This window comes from Phymastichus coffea, unplaced genomic scaffold (assembly GCF_024137745.1).
Source record: "Phymastichus coffea isolate CEN01 unplaced genomic scaffold, Cenicafe_Pcof_1.1 PCOF00031, whole genome shotgun sequence".
NCBI classification, from domain to species: Eukaryota; Metazoa; Arthropoda; class Insecta; order Hymenoptera; family Eulophidae; genus Phymastichus; species Phymastichus coffea.
Window position 1 is genome coordinate 1,460,085 of NW_026706842.1, and position 19,093 is coordinate 1,479,177.

The following is a 19,093-nucleotide window of genomic DNA, read 5'->3' on the forward strand; positions in this document are numbered from 1 at the left end:
ATTGTAAAGCGATACCAGCCACAATGTCGCGCATCGAATTCTATGGGTAATTCTTGGCTATTTCGATTGACTTGTAACCCTTAGGTTGCGGATTTTTTTTTAATTTGGCACAATTGTTGTACACATAAAAGTGAGATTTTTCTCAAATTTTGAAGACGATACATTAATTATATCAAAAAGTTATTAACAATTAAAGAAAAATGATAAAAAATTTTCAAACGGCTATATTTTAAAAACTAATAAAGATATCGAAGTTGGATTTTTTTGAAAATACTTATAATGCCTTAAAATTTCGAAATAATTACAACAATAAACAATAAAAAATTTTTTTCGAAAGTTATTAACTTTTTGTTTAAACAATTGCTAATATCTCAAAAAGTATATTTTTTTTTTGAAAAATTCTTGCTCCTGCGTGTTCCTGAGGATTTTTGCTATCGAAAACAATCATAAAATTCAAGGGCCTGACATATCGTAGCCCTAATCAAAAGAAGATCCCTCGGTGTACGTCGCAACGACAGCGGGACGTCTTCGTGGTCTTACGCTGAGGCGTCTTCGTTTGATTAAGGCTACGCTTTCCAATATATCGGGCCCTTGAATTTTATGATTAATTTCGATAGCAAAAATCCTCAGGAACACGCAGGAGCAAGAATTTTTCAAAAAAAAAATACTTTTTGAGATATTAGCAATTGTTTAAACAAAAAGTTAATAACTTTCGAAAAAAAATTTTTATTGTTTATTGTTGTAATTATTTCGAAATTTTAAGGCATTATAAGTATTTTCAAAAAAATGCAACTTCGATATCTTTATTAGTTTTCAAAATATAGCCGTTTGAAAATTTTTTATCATTTTTCTTTAATTGTTAATAACTTTTGATATAATTAATGTATCGTCTTCAAAATTTGAGAAAAATCTCACTTTTACGTGTACAACAATTGTGCCAAATTAAAAAAAAATCCGCAACCTAAGGGTTACAAGTCAATCGAAATAGCCAAGAATTACCCCTATATTAGAAGTCGAAACAATTCATTTTGCTGCAACGACGCCCAAAAAAATGACGTGAGCACTAAAGACCAACAAGTATTGATAAACGTGCACGCGTAAAATGTGTTGAAGCAGGAAAAGGGGGAGGAGTCGGCACGACGCTGCCGCAGGTGAGGAGCAGTGGCGACCTAGCGACAATGGGCGACGCACGGAATGCAAACAATCCGTGCTACGTAGACCCGGTGTACGTGATGCCGATGAAGCCGTTCCTCAGCTCGCAAGACATACGCAATGGCGCGGCAGCCCGGAACTATGGCGGGAACGCCACCGCCACTGCTGCCACCGTCGGCCTCACCGTGCTCACGCCGGCAACATCCTCGCAGCCCAGTATTGTTGCTACCGAACTGCATGCGCACAATCCCAAGGTAAACTTTTGTCTTTGGCGCGCACGGCAGCCTCTCGCGCCACGCTCTTCGCTACACGATGCGGGGCTCTAATGTCTCTCGCGACGAGTTCTTCGGATTTGCTTATACGGATTACCGGATAAGGCTGCTTACCTAGTCCGTCATATGGCTCTGCGTGGCAGTCCCCTTGCTTATTTTCATATTGAAAGACAAGTAAATCTTGCAATTAATACGCACTGATGAGTGATTCTTTCAGCTTGCATTTGCACAGCTTCGCGACACGTTCGATCAACGATATCGCAAGTTCCGACAGTTCCGTGTTGCAGTGTTTCATTTTATCCATCTAAAGCGTAATATTTACTGAAAGCTCGCGAATGAAACGTTTTATTAGAAAAGTTTCGACAGCTCACTTTCCTACAGACTGAAAGTTTCAATTAAAGAAAGAATGAACTGACCATTAACATTATTAAAAATAGACTTTTCAGCGTATACGTACCGTCGCTGTTTTATAATCATTAGCGAAGTCTGAATGCTTTGATCTTTTTGACGATCATTTAAAGTTCATTTTCAAAGGCAAAAAAGCCGAACGATGTACTAATTGTACGAGGAATCTAAGTAGCAGCGTTCGGAAGTAAGATATTTGACAGTCAATTAAGCTCACGTCCTTCTCCCTAGCAAAGTTTAATTGCACGTACGAAAACGGTGAATCGGTACGTGCATATCACGAGTTGCAAATTACAGGAGGAGCTGTACGCGACGTCGACGAAGAAGAGCAATAATAATCCAGGGATGGTGGTGGGTCTGCAACGACAGCACTCCAGTCCGCAATTCGCTTCGATTCGTTACGGCCCCGAGCAAAAACAAGCTTGGGAGTTCGGCAGCAGCAGCAGGCCGCTCGTGGAATCCGCCAGTGCCGAGGCGGCGCGACAACCACAACGCCAGCAGCTAACCGCCGAGCTGCAAAAGCAGAACGACCCCGAGAGGCAGCAGATGCCCTACGTACCGAGGGGACCGCCACCACCGAAACCACCCCGGATAATCACCAGTCTCAAGAAGGCCGCCGCTGCTCAGGCAGCCCTCGATGCCGCCGAGCTCAAGGCGAACGTCAAACCGCTAAGGTAACACGCTCAACTTCACTCCTTGCATTGCTCACTTTCTCTTGAATATATCTATATAGGTACAGCCGTCCTGGGAGACAGCGCGCCATTGCGTCATTCATAGTTTCCATAAGCTAATTGAGTATCATCCATCTATGTAAACTTCTATTTCACTTGTGCAATTCTTGACTGTATGGTTGTGGTTTATTTTAAATGTTAACTCCCAGCATCCATCCGCAGATGAGCGAATCGAGGCTATCTCTACTACCGGCTCAAATTTATTAAACTCAATAAGATGGTGTTGGATTTGAAAAAAAGCCAATTAACGGGCATATGAAAAAAATGACCAAAGTTATTCGAAACACTTGTTAACTTCCAATGAGAGAGAACGAAGCAGCGAGTTTGTAGAACAATTTTTCAAGTACTTTATCAAACAGCGTCCGAGTTAATTATTTCTAAATAGTTCAAGGCAGATATACAACTTTGCGAAAGTGCTGGAAATGTTCATGAGCCAGTCCATGGAATATTTGACTTTTTTCTCATCAAGTTTGGAACCGTTCTAATTTGCGCAAGAGGCACTTTCATCCATAAAATTAAATTAGATAGAATCACTTTTCTTCTACAAATAACAGACAAAAATAAGGGAAAAGGGGGAATATTTTCCCCCTGCGCGCGCGCACGCGCGTGTGTGTGTGTGTGTGTGACGTCTGCATGTGGCGGCTCCTGAGAAAAAATGTTTTTTTAAGAGCTGGACCCCAACATTTTAGCATAAAAAAGACGACGGCAAAAGCAAGACTTTTAAAAAGACAAGCGCTCGCAGGCCGCTGCGAGTTGAGGAGGTTTAATTAAACTTGGCGTGGCAGGTTGTTAACGTGTCGGCATGATATTCCTTGCGACGCCTCTCTGCGTTGGCTAGGTTTTATTAGCGTCTAAATTAGTCTATTTACAGGAATATGAGCAGTCTTTCACAGTTGCTCAATGGAAAAAAAGGTCAGGTCTGCTGGGCAAACAATTTCAGTTATTGTTCGTTTGGTTACACGTCATTAGTACTATTTTGCAAGCTTGGTTTCTGTCATAAAGTTTTTAACTCTGTGGGAAACGCGAGTAATAATTTTTACCAAGTTTTGAAAATAAATTTACATTACATATGTCTACATTTACTACAATACATGCTCGTTCAAAATAAAATAAAATAGCAGATATCGAGTTATGTTTATGAATTATTAAAATATTTTTGGTAGAAAATGTTGACTAGTTATGTAAGTAAATTACATGTATAAATCACGCATCAATTGATTTATAGTAATGACTTGAAAAATGGACCTAGAGCGCGGAGAGGTCGCGCAGTTCAGAGAGCTCCATCACGTCTCTACAGAGCTGTAAATGGCCCAGCACGCTCGTTCAATAAAACACAATGTGTGGGACCTGAATTTGTCGTTCGGGCTAATCAACCAGCAAAGTTATTGACTGTCGGTGATTTCAAGGTACTTACAACAAAAGCTCTTTACTTTACGATTATTGTTTAAAAGCTTGATATAGCCGAAGACAACATCAATTTTATATGAATGTTTCCTCAATGTTCGAAGATAATCGCTTGACAATTAAACTAAATTTTATAAATTCATTCACAAGAAGTTTACTTATTTTTACTGATTACTATTAATCTGATAGCAAAAACAATTCGCAAAAGTTTCTTAAAAATTCATTATTTATAGCTTATATTTTTTGTTAACTTTAACAAAAAAATTCCGGTACCGGGAATCGAACCCGAGCCTCCTGGGTGAAAGCCAGGTATCCTAGCCACTAGACCATACCGGAGATGGTTTTCAAGTATTATCTACAATGAAATCTATTACTGAAAAGCTTTCATAGCTGCTGAATTTAAATAACTGAAAATAATACTTACAAATACATCGGCCACAATTTGTATATCTTTGAAATAGTATTTGTATACATATATTATTTTGACATTCGAAAAAAGTCACGTAATAATAATTATTTGTTCAATTTATTTTAAATTAAAAAAATATTATAGATGAACAACATCGGGCGGTTAACTGTGATTCACTTGAACGGACAACGTCTAGAAGTTACCTGCGACCTACAGAAAGTCACCGCTGGAGAACTCTTCCAAGTAAGTTAATGTCATTTGCGTCACTGGCGTAATTCAATTTACGAAAACTTGAGAAAAAGCATGAATTGCAAGCTGTGCGCAAAGCAGCAAGACGAGCTGAAACTTTGTACAACGTGGTCCACAGGTGTTACGGCACTTAACTTAATGCAACGTTAACATTTAATTAATACTTAAGTGTCGGATTTTCTTTTTGTTGGTAATTCTAACATTCGCAGATAAAATTGTAATAAATGATGTCAAAAAGTGGCACGTAGCACGTAACATAAAACAATGAGCGCGAACGCTTAGGTGGAAGCTATACACGAACAAACGTCTGGCCAAGTAGATTATGTCTATCAACAATATGTGAGCGACTGATAAAGAGGATCGTGATCGAAGCCCGAATAGTTGAGTACGCGAAAGCTTCGCGTGATTCATTTCGCAAACTATGGAAATATCTTCAAGTCAGTAGGTCAAAGTGTGCAGCTGATAGATAAGCCAATCAATTTATCAGATAACTTTTTTTTTGTGAAGAGCTTTAGCAAATTAAAACTTACTATAACTCTTCTTTTTCTTTTCTTTCGAATTCCGATAAAATATTTACCGAAGTAGATCAATTAGTTATACTTCAACTCTTAAGAGTGAAATGGCTATACTTTTATTAAAATGTAAAGTCATTTATTTATTAAAGTAAAACTTCGTCAGACCAATAAACATTTACACTGCCGTTATTGCTCATTGTTTAAATTTATTACATAGTACTGATAATTTCATAAATATGAGCAGTTTAAAATCCATTTTATAATAATAAACTTAAGGGGATGTAGTAGCCAGATTACATGAACATAACCTAACTTATCTCCAAATAATATACTATTCTCATTCAATTTTTAATTTTTTCAAAATATTCCAGTAATCCACCAGTCAGATTAACTTAACGAATGGTGAATTATTGAGTTATTGGGTTCCTTCCATAAAAAATTCAAATTTTACCGCCATAAAATAGTCTGACTCATCCTCGATGTAACAATAACCTAATGTATTTTATGTATGTTATGATCTATCATCTTCCCTGGATACTATTCGCAAACTTAACTAACTTGGATAACTTTTGAATAAAAATGTACTGGTTAATGTATAAGGGTGGGCTTAATCGAGATCTTATGAAAGTAGTTTTAAAAATAATAATATGTAGCTCGCAAGCCAGAGCACTCCAAAGTAACCATTTTTTCCGGATATGTGAAGAAAGTGAATCCAATATCTGATTATTCGGAAAAAAGCGTTTTTACGCATCGGAGTCATACGTGAAACCTATAAATAACTTACGTTTTTTTCACATTTTAAGTATATTAGCTAGAAATTTCGCAGTTAGTTATAAAATTGATTTTGAAAAATAAAACAACAATCGTTAACGTTAATAACTGAAATAGCTAAATTTATTTTAATTTATTTTCAATGACTCTCTTTACTTATGCACCGAAATTCAAAATTTATTTATCAATAAATATTGTTATATATGCTGTAATGGATAAATTATTAATTCACTCGAGTTCGCGTAAAATTACCCGCACTCGAGCGCGGAAGAACAGCACCGACCAATCCGCGAGTTACCACCGGCTCGAAAGTTTTCTCTCTCTGTGTTTGGACCCTGCTTTACCACCATATCCTCGCTTTCGAACCCAAACGAGCATCAATAACAGCGGTATCGCGGACGATTTCTGCGCTAGTTTACAGCACAACCTTTCGCTATGAATTTCCATGCAAGGCACACGACGCCTGAACTGAACGGACGCAGTGAATGGTGTTTTTGCGGTAGCCAACGACAACGATGCAAGCTGCCTGCGCAGGCAATATCCACGTTCCAAGCACAAAAGTTACACTCTGATACAATATATATATTAGTAGGTTATTGTCATATCGGGTTATTGTAATTTCTCTTATTTACACTTTAGCACGAATTACTTATTTTCCTTACGCACGTATCGAATGATGTAAGCAACTAGTGCGTTGAAAAATATTTGGTTATCTTAAATTTTATATAAATATATATGTATTGTGACGTACCACTGCAGTACTTATTATGATAAAACTTTTCATGAAAAGAGCGGATGAGCCTCTTACGAAGCATTATTTCCGTAGGTTTTTCGTTAATTAAATTTTTCCGTTAATTATACCTAATAGGATCAAGTTAATAAATTTGCTCACACATTTAATTGTCAATAAATTACTGTTGTTAACTATTATTGTAATTTATTGATATTTTTAGTAAAACAACCGATTGACTCAAATCTAAAAATCATTTCCATTTCAGACAATAGTCCAAACAGAAGGTCTCGAGGAAAATTTTACATTGGGATTAGCGGTTTTATTAGCTGGAGACTTTGCGATATTACCACCCGATACCAAGCTGAATAAAGTTGCACCCTCTGGTTGGGTAAATAGTAACAAGAGCAAAGGCGTGCTGGTAATTCCAACGAGTTTTATGCTCTACTTAAGGCATCGCTTTTTCTTACCATCTCTTCGAGGATTAAGGTAATTAATTAATATCATCTTTATACCGTCGTTTTACAGAATTGAATTCTTATCTAATGGATACTTGGGTATACCTTAATTAGTTTCTCTACTCTGTTTCATTTGAGCGTTAAATATTTCGTGAAATAGCGACAAATTCAATTTGATTAACAAGTAGAAATAACCAACTTTGCACTGATAAACCTTTTTTCATTCAGAAGTTGGATATCGAAACATTTGCTATACCTGCAAATTCGCCGCTGCATACTGGAGCAGCAGTTGGTCTGTCCTTTGGCACAGCTGATAAACTTGACCGGTCTCGCTCTTCAAGCAGAGTTTGGCAACTACAATGCAAACGTGAGTACCTTTATTTGCCAGCATAAATTAGAGCGACTGTAATTGACATCCATTTATAAAATTATGACATTTTGAAATATTACTGTAATATTCTGCCTGATTATCTATTGAATTGAGTGCTATGCTGAGAAGATGCCTGATCATTACGAAACATGATTATCCAAATTTACTGGACTCGAAAGAATTCATTCATTTTGAATTTACATAAAACAATGTATAATTAGTGAACACAGATTACAAGACTTAAATCCAATTATATAGAAAATGTAAGAGGTTGCTTTTCACAAAACAATTAAAAAATATCGCAAGTTTAGAACAGAATTCGCGTAACTTAAGATTATTATTAGATACACAAATATAAAACCTCGAGAGAATCAGGCGCGAAGGCGATAATTGGTCGGAGGGGTAAATAACATAAGAATTTTACTTTCTGGGATAAAGTACGACTGAAGAAAATTGTGGAAATTTCCCTAAAAACAATTTTTACTTTTTCAATCTGTGTTCTAAAATAACCGTTAAAACACACAAGTCTATTTAAATAGACTTTGCGATATTTTACTGTAACATAATGGAGAACTGCAATAGGTTAGCTATTTTCGATAATTTTAATCCAGTTTTTAATAATCCCTCGTTTATCTGAATTGACGCGATTGAAGAGCTCTAAACACTATTGACTCACATTTAGCTCCGTTTGGTTTACGGTTCCACATTTTATGTTGTAAATTTATTTCATTTGTGATTTTTCGAGTCTGCTTTGCACTATGGTTGAATTGGAGTCAGCTACTAGTGCAATTCAGTAGTGTTATCTTGTTCATTGCGAGCGGTGTTTTTGGGAATTTTACAAATGAGAACATTAAAAAGTATGGGTGAGTTAATTTTGCCTTGCATAAGTCCTTAAACAGCAATTATGAGTGACATGACGATTTCTCCATTCCAAATATCAAACGAGCAGCCCTGTATTATATGTCATACAAATTGGATTAAATCCAGCGGGTATTTCTCTATGAAGAGAATATATAGCAGGTTGGCGGAATCACGAGCTTTCTCAAGATCGACTAGACATGCGTGAACGACCTCACGTTCGTTCAAGTGGCTATAAATGTTCGCGAAAATTTTATGAACTGTATGATTGGTGTAGTGTTGTTACTTGAAGCTGAAACAATCATCGAAAATGGCTGTATTGTTTTCGGGTAGCGCACTATGGTTTAATTGATTGCGCGCTCATAAACCTTGCCATAATGGCTGATATTGAACTGTCTGAACGGGAGCTGGCTGCTTAATTGGGCAGTTTGAAGTTTTTTTAATATCTATGATTCTGGCGCATTTTCATGATTTGGAAAAATATTTGAGATTAATGCAATAGATAAAAATGATCTTATAGTGAGTAGTAATATCAGGGGGTACAAGGTGTTTCAGTACTACGAAGAGAATACTGTCTAGATAGTTGGCAGTTGAAAATACGATTTATGTAGTACACATTTTTTGAGTAGTTTGCCTTCTTTACGTTCTTTCAGAGCAGCATTTGGACATTTGTTCGATTTCTTTGTGCTGTTGCCGCTATCCCACTTGTATATATGATAGTCTTTCCGCTATCTTGCAGATGTTCATTATCGATGTTATCATTGAAAACAAAAGGTATTATTGCTCGGCAGCCTCTTGCGACATGATCTCGCGTATCGGCTCTGCCATACAGATGCGATCTCTATGATTACGTTCAATAATCATAGTTTGTTATTCACGAAATTGCAGAAAAAAATCCCAACTAAAAGCGCATTAGCTGCAAAACGAAGTGGTCGCGCCGTCACTCTACCGGCAATCGAATCCCAGCCTCCTCGGTGAAAGCCAGGCTCTCTAACCATTAGATCATACCGAATAATATTTTCATATTTTAGAAGTTGTTAAAATATTCTCACATTCGTCTGTGATTTTTATAAAAGCTCTTATTTTACGTCTGAATTGATTCAAATTAGGAAACAAAATTTTAATCCAATATTTAATTGACCGAATACTTTCATTGGCGAATAAAATATTTTTTGTACGATCGCGTTTTAAAATATAGAAAAAACATGTAAATAATACGGTCTTACGGCAAATAAAAGAATTAAACGATCTTTATATGAAATGAGATTAAAGATAAAAAATATTATAAAATAATAAAAAATTTTACTGTCCAACGCGTAATTAACAAGTATAGTAAAGGACTTCGATTGGCTAGACAAACATTAGGAGTAGAACGAGGAAAGGAGAGAGAAAGAGCTTGAACGTGGCATGATTACAGGAGCACGGCGCCAGTGATTACTTTCTGCTGGAGCACTACGTGCCGGAATCACTGATCCTGAATTCGGAGGAGCAACAGTACCGACATCCACATCTGCCGGACAGTGGTGAGGCGCTACGCAAACGACTACAGCAGGCGCACCGCGAGAGACGGGGACTCGATGCCACCAAAGCCGAGGAGATGTTCATCACTCATGCGCAATCGCTGCCGGATTACGGGGCGCACTATTATGTGGCTACCGTCGATGCCAAGGAACTTGGCAAGATCGTCGCCCGGATGAAAAAGTTCGCAGATAAAAACCAACAGCAGGTCAAGGTTTCAATAAATCTCACATACGTGATATCACTTTTTTAAAATTCACACTTGACGTCCTATTGACTAATTCGTAAAAATTAAATCTGAAATAACGCCTTACTGTCCCGATAAATCAGTGCCACTCACCGCTATAAATAGATTCCAATTATAAGACTTGCGCAACGAGTTCCACGCCGATTTCCTACGAAACAAGTCACATTGACGTTTGAATTGTAGGATGGGGAACAACAGCAGCAGCGTCAACAGGAGCAATACGTTGACGAGAATATCTACGATATCGACAAGTGCTCGGACTATCCCATTTACGGAAAAATCGATTTCAACGGGTCGGAAACGCGTGAGCAAAATTTCCAAAGAAGTGCCTACACGGACGAGCAGAAGATAATGTTATCCAAGAGCCCATCAAACGCCGGAGATGACGTATATGCGTCGTCACTGAAAAAATCTCTGGATGCCTGCTGCAACCACACCGGCCTCGGCAATAACAACAAAAGTGCGAACGGCAAAACGAGCAAATTCAAGAAGAGCGACAGCGACGTCTGGCTGGCCATTCACTCGCAGGGCCTCAAAGTACTCGAGCGCGGCCCCAGGCTGCGCGAGAGAGTGGAACTCGCCAAATTCCTCTGGAAGGACATTCAAACTTTAAGTTATGGCAAGAACTGCTTAGTAGTCTATACGAGAATCGCCGGCAAACGCTGCAAGTTCAAGCTTAGGATGGATCATCGAAAGTACGTATACCCACTCGCTTATCGATTAAACCCGTCGCTGCTCGCTTACTCTGACCTACTAATTTTTTTGTGACTCGCGGCTTAATATAACCCTTGCGCTCATTTTCATCTCTCGCATCAATCAAATGTCAGCGCCACTTTCGATTACACTTGTCGTTAAATTTCTCGTTTTATTCAATTAATCATCAATTTCAGAAGCTACTACGCCTTCAAACTAACGTCATTGCATCACCAGTTTTTCCTAAAGCTTCGCTCGGAGCTCACGTCATTACAAGGTTTGGCAAAAGGTACGCAAAAAAGCATAGCCTCGTGACAGCGCCGTGCTAATGTAATTCACAGTGAGCCCAAAGGTTTGACTCTCGGCGCTCGCTGCCCAGGTCCACTAATGGAACTGATGTTTTTTTTATAGACTTCGGGGTACCTTTGATCATCGAGCCGAACTCGCCCCAGTCGAAAATGCGACCGGCGAGCAGCAAAACAAAAATTTCCATAGCGGACGCGCTGAAGAAACAGCCGGCCGTCCAACAGCAGCAAGCTTCGTTGCTGGAAGAGCAGCAGAACAAAGAGAACGAGAACCCATTAAAGGATCCGGTGGATGAAAAGCAAGCGAGCGAAGAAAGTAGCAGCGTGCTGTATGCGCAAGTTAACGCGCGGCTCGAGCCCGAAGGCGAATCCCGCGACACCGAAGACGAGGCGGACCGTGCTTTGATTATAAACAGAAAGATCTTAACGTCGCCGAGCGCCAACGCGTTGCAAATGCTCGACTGTCCGGAGAACGCTAGATTGTACAACTATGCCAACATCGGCATCCCTCATGCCGACGACAAGGAGGAATACGTCTACACCATTCCGAAGCCCTTATCTACCAGTGATATCGATCGGCTTAACGAAAAAATTCCAAACCCCGAGGATTTGTACGTGGCAATCAATAAGTCCGGCTTGCCCAAAAAATCCGAATTTACAGTGCCTGAGTACGTGGAGCAGTGGAGCGACTGTGAAGCTCAAAAGATTTTGAATACGGTTGGTGTCAGCAACCATTGCACGTTATTAATTTCTAACCGTTCATCATTTTCCATTGCTGTTTCAGGTAAAAGCGACGAGCATACCGTCGAACTACAGTGTCACGCGGCTAAAAAAAAATAACGAAATACCCGCCAAGCCTCGTCGCGCAGACGTGAAAACGGGACACCGAGCGCCCTACAGTAGTAGCATGGTGCAGCGAAATCCCAGCCTTACCGACGACCTCGAATTGCTCTCTCTCAAATCTGATTCAGCGTCGATATGCACGACGTCACCGAAACCGACTGGATCTCCTATTCCCGAAGCATACGTGCTCAGTAAGTATCATCAACATTTTCAGAAAAATTCCTCCACGCCATTGGTTATACTTTACTCGTGTGGAAATTTATGACTAAATGATCGAATGAACTATAGATGCGGATATTCGAACGGACGAGGAAACCTTTCGAATACCGGACGATACCATGTCAAATTCTTTGATGGCAAGGCTGGATGAGCTTTCTTTCGCTGAAGAAAGAATATTACGTACTATAAAATTAGAGCGAGGTCACGGAGGCAGCATTGGACTACAAGTCATGGAGGGTAACGACGGAGGAGTATACGTGCAAGCAGTTTCTGTCGGAGGGTCTGCCGATATGGCCGGGAACGTGAATAAAGGTCAGTGAGTCACAGTCGGTAAATTTCATTACTGATGAATCTTTACAAGAGTAGGTCGAAATAAATGTTATCCTCAGTTTTTTCATGGAAATCTCATATTTCTTTACTCTTGATTTTTAGGTGATAGAATAGTAGCAATAAATGGGCAAAATTTGTTAAATTTCCGATACGAGGATGCGTTAAAAATGTTGCAAAGCTCGTCTGAGACTGTGGAACTTGTTTTGTCACAATTGGTACCATTACTCGACAATGACGATGATCACAGCCAAGAACCTATTGAAAATAATTATTTACAGTGAGTAGTCGTACATCTATAATTGCATTGAATTGTCGATAAGATGAAGAACAATGGTTTGATAGGACGATACGCTTCAACGTTTCCTCGGAGACAGAAAGTTCCGCAATGATGTCTTCCAAGTGGCTCCAGAAAACTATCGACGTTGCTTCTGTTCAAAATACGTCGAGCGCTTATAGCAGTGCAGCGTCTAGTGCAATGGGCAATCACAATGTTAACAGTCTTTACGTCATGGACACAGATGAGCACAATGCAATTAATTCAGCTAGTATGTTTTTAAGTTTGGAAGATCTTGACATAAGTCGAACGAGTACACAACAAGTATTTATTTAAAAAGGTAAATTTAGAATCTGAATTAAATTAAAATAAAATGTTAGTTCCTACCTGTAAGCATAAAAAATCAAAATTGATATAGATATTGTACAGATTTTCGGTAAAGCCATGGAAAACCTTTACATCAGTATAACAATTGGCTCGCAAACAAATTTACTTTTCATATGTTAACTTTTGTATTAAATTAAATTCTTTGATATTGACTATCTATTAACATTGTCAAATCATTCTATGTAGGTATCTTTTATAACAAATTCCATTACTACAGTAATGAAAGGAGAGGGACAGAACGACGACGACGACCACCACCACCTCCACCACCACCGCTTTCAATCGCTAATCAAATTGTTTTTATCCGTTTAGAGAAGCCCCTATTAGGCTGAGGTAAAACGTTGTCTGCCTCTCCATTTTACTGACGCTTTTCGCGATTGTGACCACAATTTTCCAAATCGTTATTAAATAACTTTTAATAAATATGTAGACATTTCAACAATTTTTCATTGTGCTGCATGATCAATTAAACTCTAAAATTATTTTAATTTGGTATCAAATTAATACCCTTGTAAGAAATTAATACCCTTAAAAATTGTTTACGGAATAACACCACTACTGCAGCGTTATCCCTTTAAGAAAAAAAGATCCAAATGAAAACAATATTTTCAAATGGTATTAGATTGTTTTAATATTATTATATTTCTGAGCAGTTTTGTCCAAAGCCTTCAAATAAAAGCTAAAATAATTAACAATCATTCATAGATATGGACCGCAAGGCCTGAATAAACATAATATTAAATTAACTGTATAATTTAGTGATATACACATTTTGACACGTTTGATGAAAAGCGTAGTATCTTACGCAATGTAAATTTATTCAAGTTTATAATCGATATTGAATATTTGTAGTACAAAGAGGGGTGAAGAGGTCGTATAGCACTTATAAGGAATCTCCGATAGTGCCTCTCGGACAGTTGCTTACTAACTCCGAGCTCACCCGCGTGTTTTTGCTTGCCTTGTGTTCAGTCTTTTCATTTTTCCAGTGAAAAAACTTCGTTTATTTTATAACCTTCTTTTCATTGACATACATGAACAATTTAACAAGTCTGTGACTGATTATGCAAAAAAGTTAGAATAATTTTGCTTACTTAACGATTGAGGATAAACTATATAACATTAAATTTACGAAACGAAAATGAGTTGAACAATGTTGATTGAGAAAATTAACTTTTGTGATGCAGATGAGTCGTCGCTGCCGCCGCCAGTACCACCACGTCGTCGCAAGAGGCCATCCATCGCGAACGAGCGTCCGACAATACTCGAACGCAAGTACCGAGCTGCGCCTCTGCTTCCTCCCCCTACTGTCCCCCAGAGAACGAGAGTCGCACGGAAAACACCTTCGCCTAATCCCAATGAGAGTTGTTCCTTGGCAATTTCCAGCAACTTTGACAGCTTGGACTGTTGCGAAGTGTCAAAGAACAGCCTTATGGAATTTGATGAAAATGTGCCCGTGGAAGAAGAGCTACAGAAAAGCAGCACGGGGAAATCCAAGAAAGCCCCAAAGAAACCAGATCGCAGTTCGCGATCCTCGTCCCCATTTGAGAAGTCACCAGAGCCTAACAAGTACCCACCGCTGTACTTTACATTCCAGGACTTTCAAACTGTCATGGAAGGATCGTTGAAACACGAACAGAAGTCCGAAGAACATTCTGAAGTAGAAGCCATTCCATTTACGGAAAATGTTGAGTTTTACAACGACAGAGAAGAAATTTATTTCCGCGTCACCACCACTGATCAGCCATTCAAAAATATTCTCACCGATGGGAGCAAATCGTACGACGGCGATGTCGAAGATTTTGAGAAAGAGTCTCAAGGAGACCACATTTTTGACGATTATATCGATCGAAATAACGTAGCAAATAAGCATTTGCTCATTAATAAACAGTACTTTTCAATGACTGAAAAAGAGGAAATTAGCGTATACGCGGAGAGATCTTCAAAAGTGCGATTTGCTATACAATCTCCAAGCTCATCTACCCCGGACACTGACTTTGATTACGTGAGTTACAAAAATTTTCTCGATAAGCATCTTCAACAATATGCAGAGTCATCTGTGCAATTGACCGAAATTATTGACGACGACATTCCGAATTTCGAGGCGAGTGAAAATATGGAAAATATATCAGTGAGTGAACTCGATATCCTAAATAAATCGGAGGTTTTGGAAGATGAAAATGTATGCTGTGAGAGTCTAAATGCAGTTAACACTAACACGATACAAGAAGACGCGGAAGTTATAAGTGTATCAAAATACATAGGCGACGTACTACTGAATTACGACGAGGAATCAGATGAAAATATCGAAGCAAATGTAGCTCTAGAAAATGAAGAAATTGATGTGTACCGAGACGATACGATTGATAGCGAGGAATTGCATGAAGTAAACAAAAGAAGACAGCTTTTTATCGACTCATCTCTGTATAATTTATCAAACGAAGGAGACGATTGGACTGCTTATTTGGACAAAGAGAAAATCAAGTCACAAACAAGTGAAGACTCGTCAGCAAAAATAAACGATGGTACAGAAATAATTTCTGAAATTTCAAAGCAGCATCAAGAAGATCCGACTGAAATTTCTGAAATCTTAACAAAGGTTGTCCCGCAAGAAGTGCCAAAAATTGAGGTATCGTCATTCGATGAGAAATCAGTGCCTGAAAGTGTTCGTCGGAATTCTTTTCTAGAACACATGCTCAATAATGATCCACCGAATGCCAGCTCCAGGCTTGCAGAAGGCGTGAATTGCGAAATCATAGCAGCTCATCCAAAGCACGAGCAAGAGCAGCTGGAGGAGGAACAAGGTGCGACGTTATCGAGCGAGGAAGTCGTAAAGGCGCCGGCAGACGGTAGCTCCGTAATCAAATCAACGGATGCTGGCTGCCGACCAAGCAGCGCCCCAAGCAGGATCAATGCGAGCCCCAGCACCAATAAGAGCGTGGGCGAAGTGAAAAGCGACGTGTTGAACGAACTGTTGACCAACTTCGGAGCAATAAGGTTGAGGCCGGTAAACGGGGCCGTAGCAAGCGTTCAAGCGGACGCGGTCGAAGAACGAAATAAAGAGGACAAGACGCTGGTAGTAGCTGCGCCAAAGACTGAGGATACCCATGAGATTAGAGCAGCAGACTCTGCGGAAGCGCCGACGCAACGGATTTCGGCTGACAAAGACACGAGTGCCATAGTTAAACAAGCTCCGCAATTAGCCGAGCGCTTTGATACTGACAATAAGGTCAAGATGCCCCTAGCTGTAAATAAGGACCAAATGCGCGAGGCTATTGCGATTATTCCCGGTAGCGTTAAGAACTACATTAAGTACTACGAGATCCACAGCGAGATCAATAGCATAGCTAAGCTTAAGGATAGCATGTACAAGAGTAGGCAGCAGCCCAACAAGACAGCGGTCAAGTGCAGCACCATAAATGCAATCGCCGATATGAACGAGGAGACCAGAAGAGCCAAGAAGTCATCAGCGAAAAGTTTCGCTGCATCCAAGCTTTCTCAGGTGTCGTTATCGCCAAACGGCAGCCCGAGTCCCATACCATCGTGTATGAAGAGCTTGAGTCCCAAATCCGAGAGAAAAAAGAGCGTGCAGTTCGACAATGAGTTCACGTTGATTAATCCACCGTCGCCGCCGAAAAAGAGTAAAAATAAAGCCAAGGAAGTGCAAGAAGAGGATGGGACATTTTCTTCGTTCATAGGCGGCATTAGGACAAGGCTCGAGGGGAAAGCGCCCGTAAAAGCTGACGTCAAAAAAGAAGTACAACCTAAAGAATTAAATATCAAGAATGAGCGCCGCACCGAGGCTGCTGCCATTATTTGCATTCAGGTTGGTACCACGACATGTTTTATTGCAATAATGTGATTTCTGTTGACCTGAATTTTTATTCCGATCGTTCTTTCTTGACAGAAGTCACCAGAACTCAAGGCTCTAACATCCATACCAGGTAACAGAAGCTTTCTTCCACAAACTGAGACCCTACAAAATAGCTCGAGCATTGTGTTTTACTGCACCGTATAAAACTTATGTAGCTTTTTTATCGACATGCTTCTCACGACTCCCCGTCAGTATAAGGGAGATCTCCACGCACGTACACCAGATTATGAAAATATTAGCGACTGAGAAAAGATTACCTCATTTTTCATTTTGTAAATTGCTTATTTCCGCCTGACACAAACTGCAACAAATTATTGGCAATTATTGTTCTGTTGTAAGATTTTAAATCGATTTCAACTCGGCTACAGTATGCTCGAGGTGAGAAATGCGGCAGGTTTAGCCACGGTGATATACATATAAATAATATTAATAGTCTTTATTGTACAAAATATTCGTCTGCAGTTGTAAATGTAATTATGATTGAAAAAACGTAGCTACTGGCAGATAGCTTAGATAATGTTATTATACATATGTGTAATATCGAGTGATCATCAATATTATCAATTCTTATTACTCACATATTTCAAATTCGTGAGTAACGCTTCTACTGAGTGAATAAACACAAAGTAACTTGTATCTTCCTTTACACGTGCAATTTCAAAGTATATTTAACATGCAGATATAAATATAAATATATATAATGTATAAACGAGCAAAACTATTGCAACATTTATGGAATTTTATTAATTTTGATGAATTACTATCTTGATTTCTCATTTTTATTTGTAAATGATAATTATTAAATATAACTTGGTAAATATTACTTTAATTATCGCTTGGCAATGATTGTGATTGAAGTACCTGATCAAGTAGAGGATATTGTTGTATCTGTGACGAATGTTTTTTATGTATTTCAATTTTCTATAAAGTTAAAAGTCTGAACTGATGTAAAATCTAAATAAAATTTACATCGACTAATTAATTTTTCGAACTGAAAATACTGTCAATCGTCAATATTATCCCCAACTCGATGGTACTTCGATTGAGATATATTTATTTACGACTTCGCGATTGACATTCTATCGTGACGGCTGTATTTGCTTACATTTATAATTTATTTATTTTTATCAAAGGCAGTAAATTTACAAGATTTTTTCTAGATGGAATCTTTTATTGAAAACAAGGTTTCATAAATAAAGAATACAAAACCAATTACGTCATTATAGACGATATTAAAAGTATGCGCATTGTAGATAGAAAGATATATTATAATATTAAAAATTGCAACAAGGCCTGATATTGTAACCGTAGTAAGAAAGACGATCGACAATTGAACGATTGACAATTGACAGCAGTAGATATATTAAGCTACGAGAGTTTTTTACGCGCTAAAAAAATTACAAATGATTTTGAAGATCAATAACAATAACAGCAATTTATAAATACGAATAATGCTAGAAACTTATACTGCGATGTCGCGTTTGACCCCAAATCGTTGCAAAACATGCGATTAATTGTTTATTGTTGTTTAATTAGTCGAACGAATACGGTTATATAGACATGACGATGAGCAAGCTTTGTTACTGTACTTTGAATGGCATCAGTGCTATTGACGTAGTTTTATAAAACGACATAATATATAAATAATAAAAATAATAAAAATATTACTGAATATTACAAGTGAATTCAAGCATTCCGATTGCACGTATATGATTTGATAATGTTCGATCACAATAATACGCGAGTCTGTTTTTCTTTCTAGATTATTACGGCCGTTTTTCTTGCAGTATCCACTGTATGTTTATAATTCCCGCCAATTTCTGAATAAATTATTATTTTATATGCTGTAAATATATATGTTTGATTTTATTCCTACATTATTTTATTTTTTATTTAGCAGGGTAGAAAGTAAAATTGTACATGCAGCTTAGGTATTTTACTGATATATTGATTTTAAAATGAATCTACGCACTGAAAAATTAATAAAAGTTAATTTAATATTTGAAAAAATTTAAAGATACACGTTAAGCACCAAATTTCTTTGATATTTAAACAGATAGCTAGTTATTTGAAACGAACGGT

At 38.2% G+C, this 19,093-nt stretch overlaps 1 protein-coding gene and 1 non-coding gene across 4 annotated transcripts in view; one reads left to right on the forward strand and one right to left on the reverse strand.

Annotated features, from left to right (window-relative positions):
* Positions 1-14,457, forward strand: part of LOC131663163 (uncharacterized) — a 72,382-nt gene extending 57,925 nt beyond the window's left edge. For 2 of the 3 annotated variants that reach the window (XM_058933343.1, XM_058933346.1), the window contains 15 exons: positions 1,114-1,406; positions 2,127-2,503; positions 3,786-3,966; positions 4,518-4,616; positions 6,907-7,127; positions 7,325-7,463; positions 9,742-10,050; positions 10,273-10,784; positions 10,980-11,071; positions 11,194-11,804; positions 11,872-12,121; positions 12,219-12,461; positions 12,582-12,756; positions 12,822-13,093; positions 14,325-14,457. In XM_058933343.1, coding sequence (XP_058789326.1) covers positions 1,114-1,406; positions 2,127-2,503; positions 3,786-3,966; positions 4,518-4,616; positions 6,907-7,127; positions 7,325-7,463; positions 9,742-10,050; positions 10,273-10,784; positions 10,980-11,071; positions 11,194-11,804; positions 11,872-12,121; positions 12,219-12,461; positions 12,582-12,756; positions 12,822-13,089 — 3,770 coding nt within the window. In that variant the 3' untranslated portion in view covers positions 13,090-13,093; positions 14,325-14,457. The remainder of the gene's footprint in view (positions 1-1,113; positions 1,407-2,126; positions 2,504-3,785; positions 3,967-4,517; positions 4,617-6,906; positions 7,128-7,324; positions 7,464-9,741; positions 10,051-10,272; positions 10,785-10,979; positions 11,072-11,193; positions 11,805-11,871; positions 12,122-12,218; positions 12,462-12,581; positions 12,757-12,821; positions 13,094-14,324) is intronic. The other variant, XM_058933345.1, reaches the window with a different exon arrangement.
* On the reverse strand, positions 4,229-4,300 carry Trnae-uuc (transfer RNA glutamic acid (anticodon UUC)). The gene has a single exon. It is a non-coding gene; the product is annotated as a tRNA-Glu (tRNA).
* Positions 14,458-19,093: the final 4,636 nt, after the last annotated feature.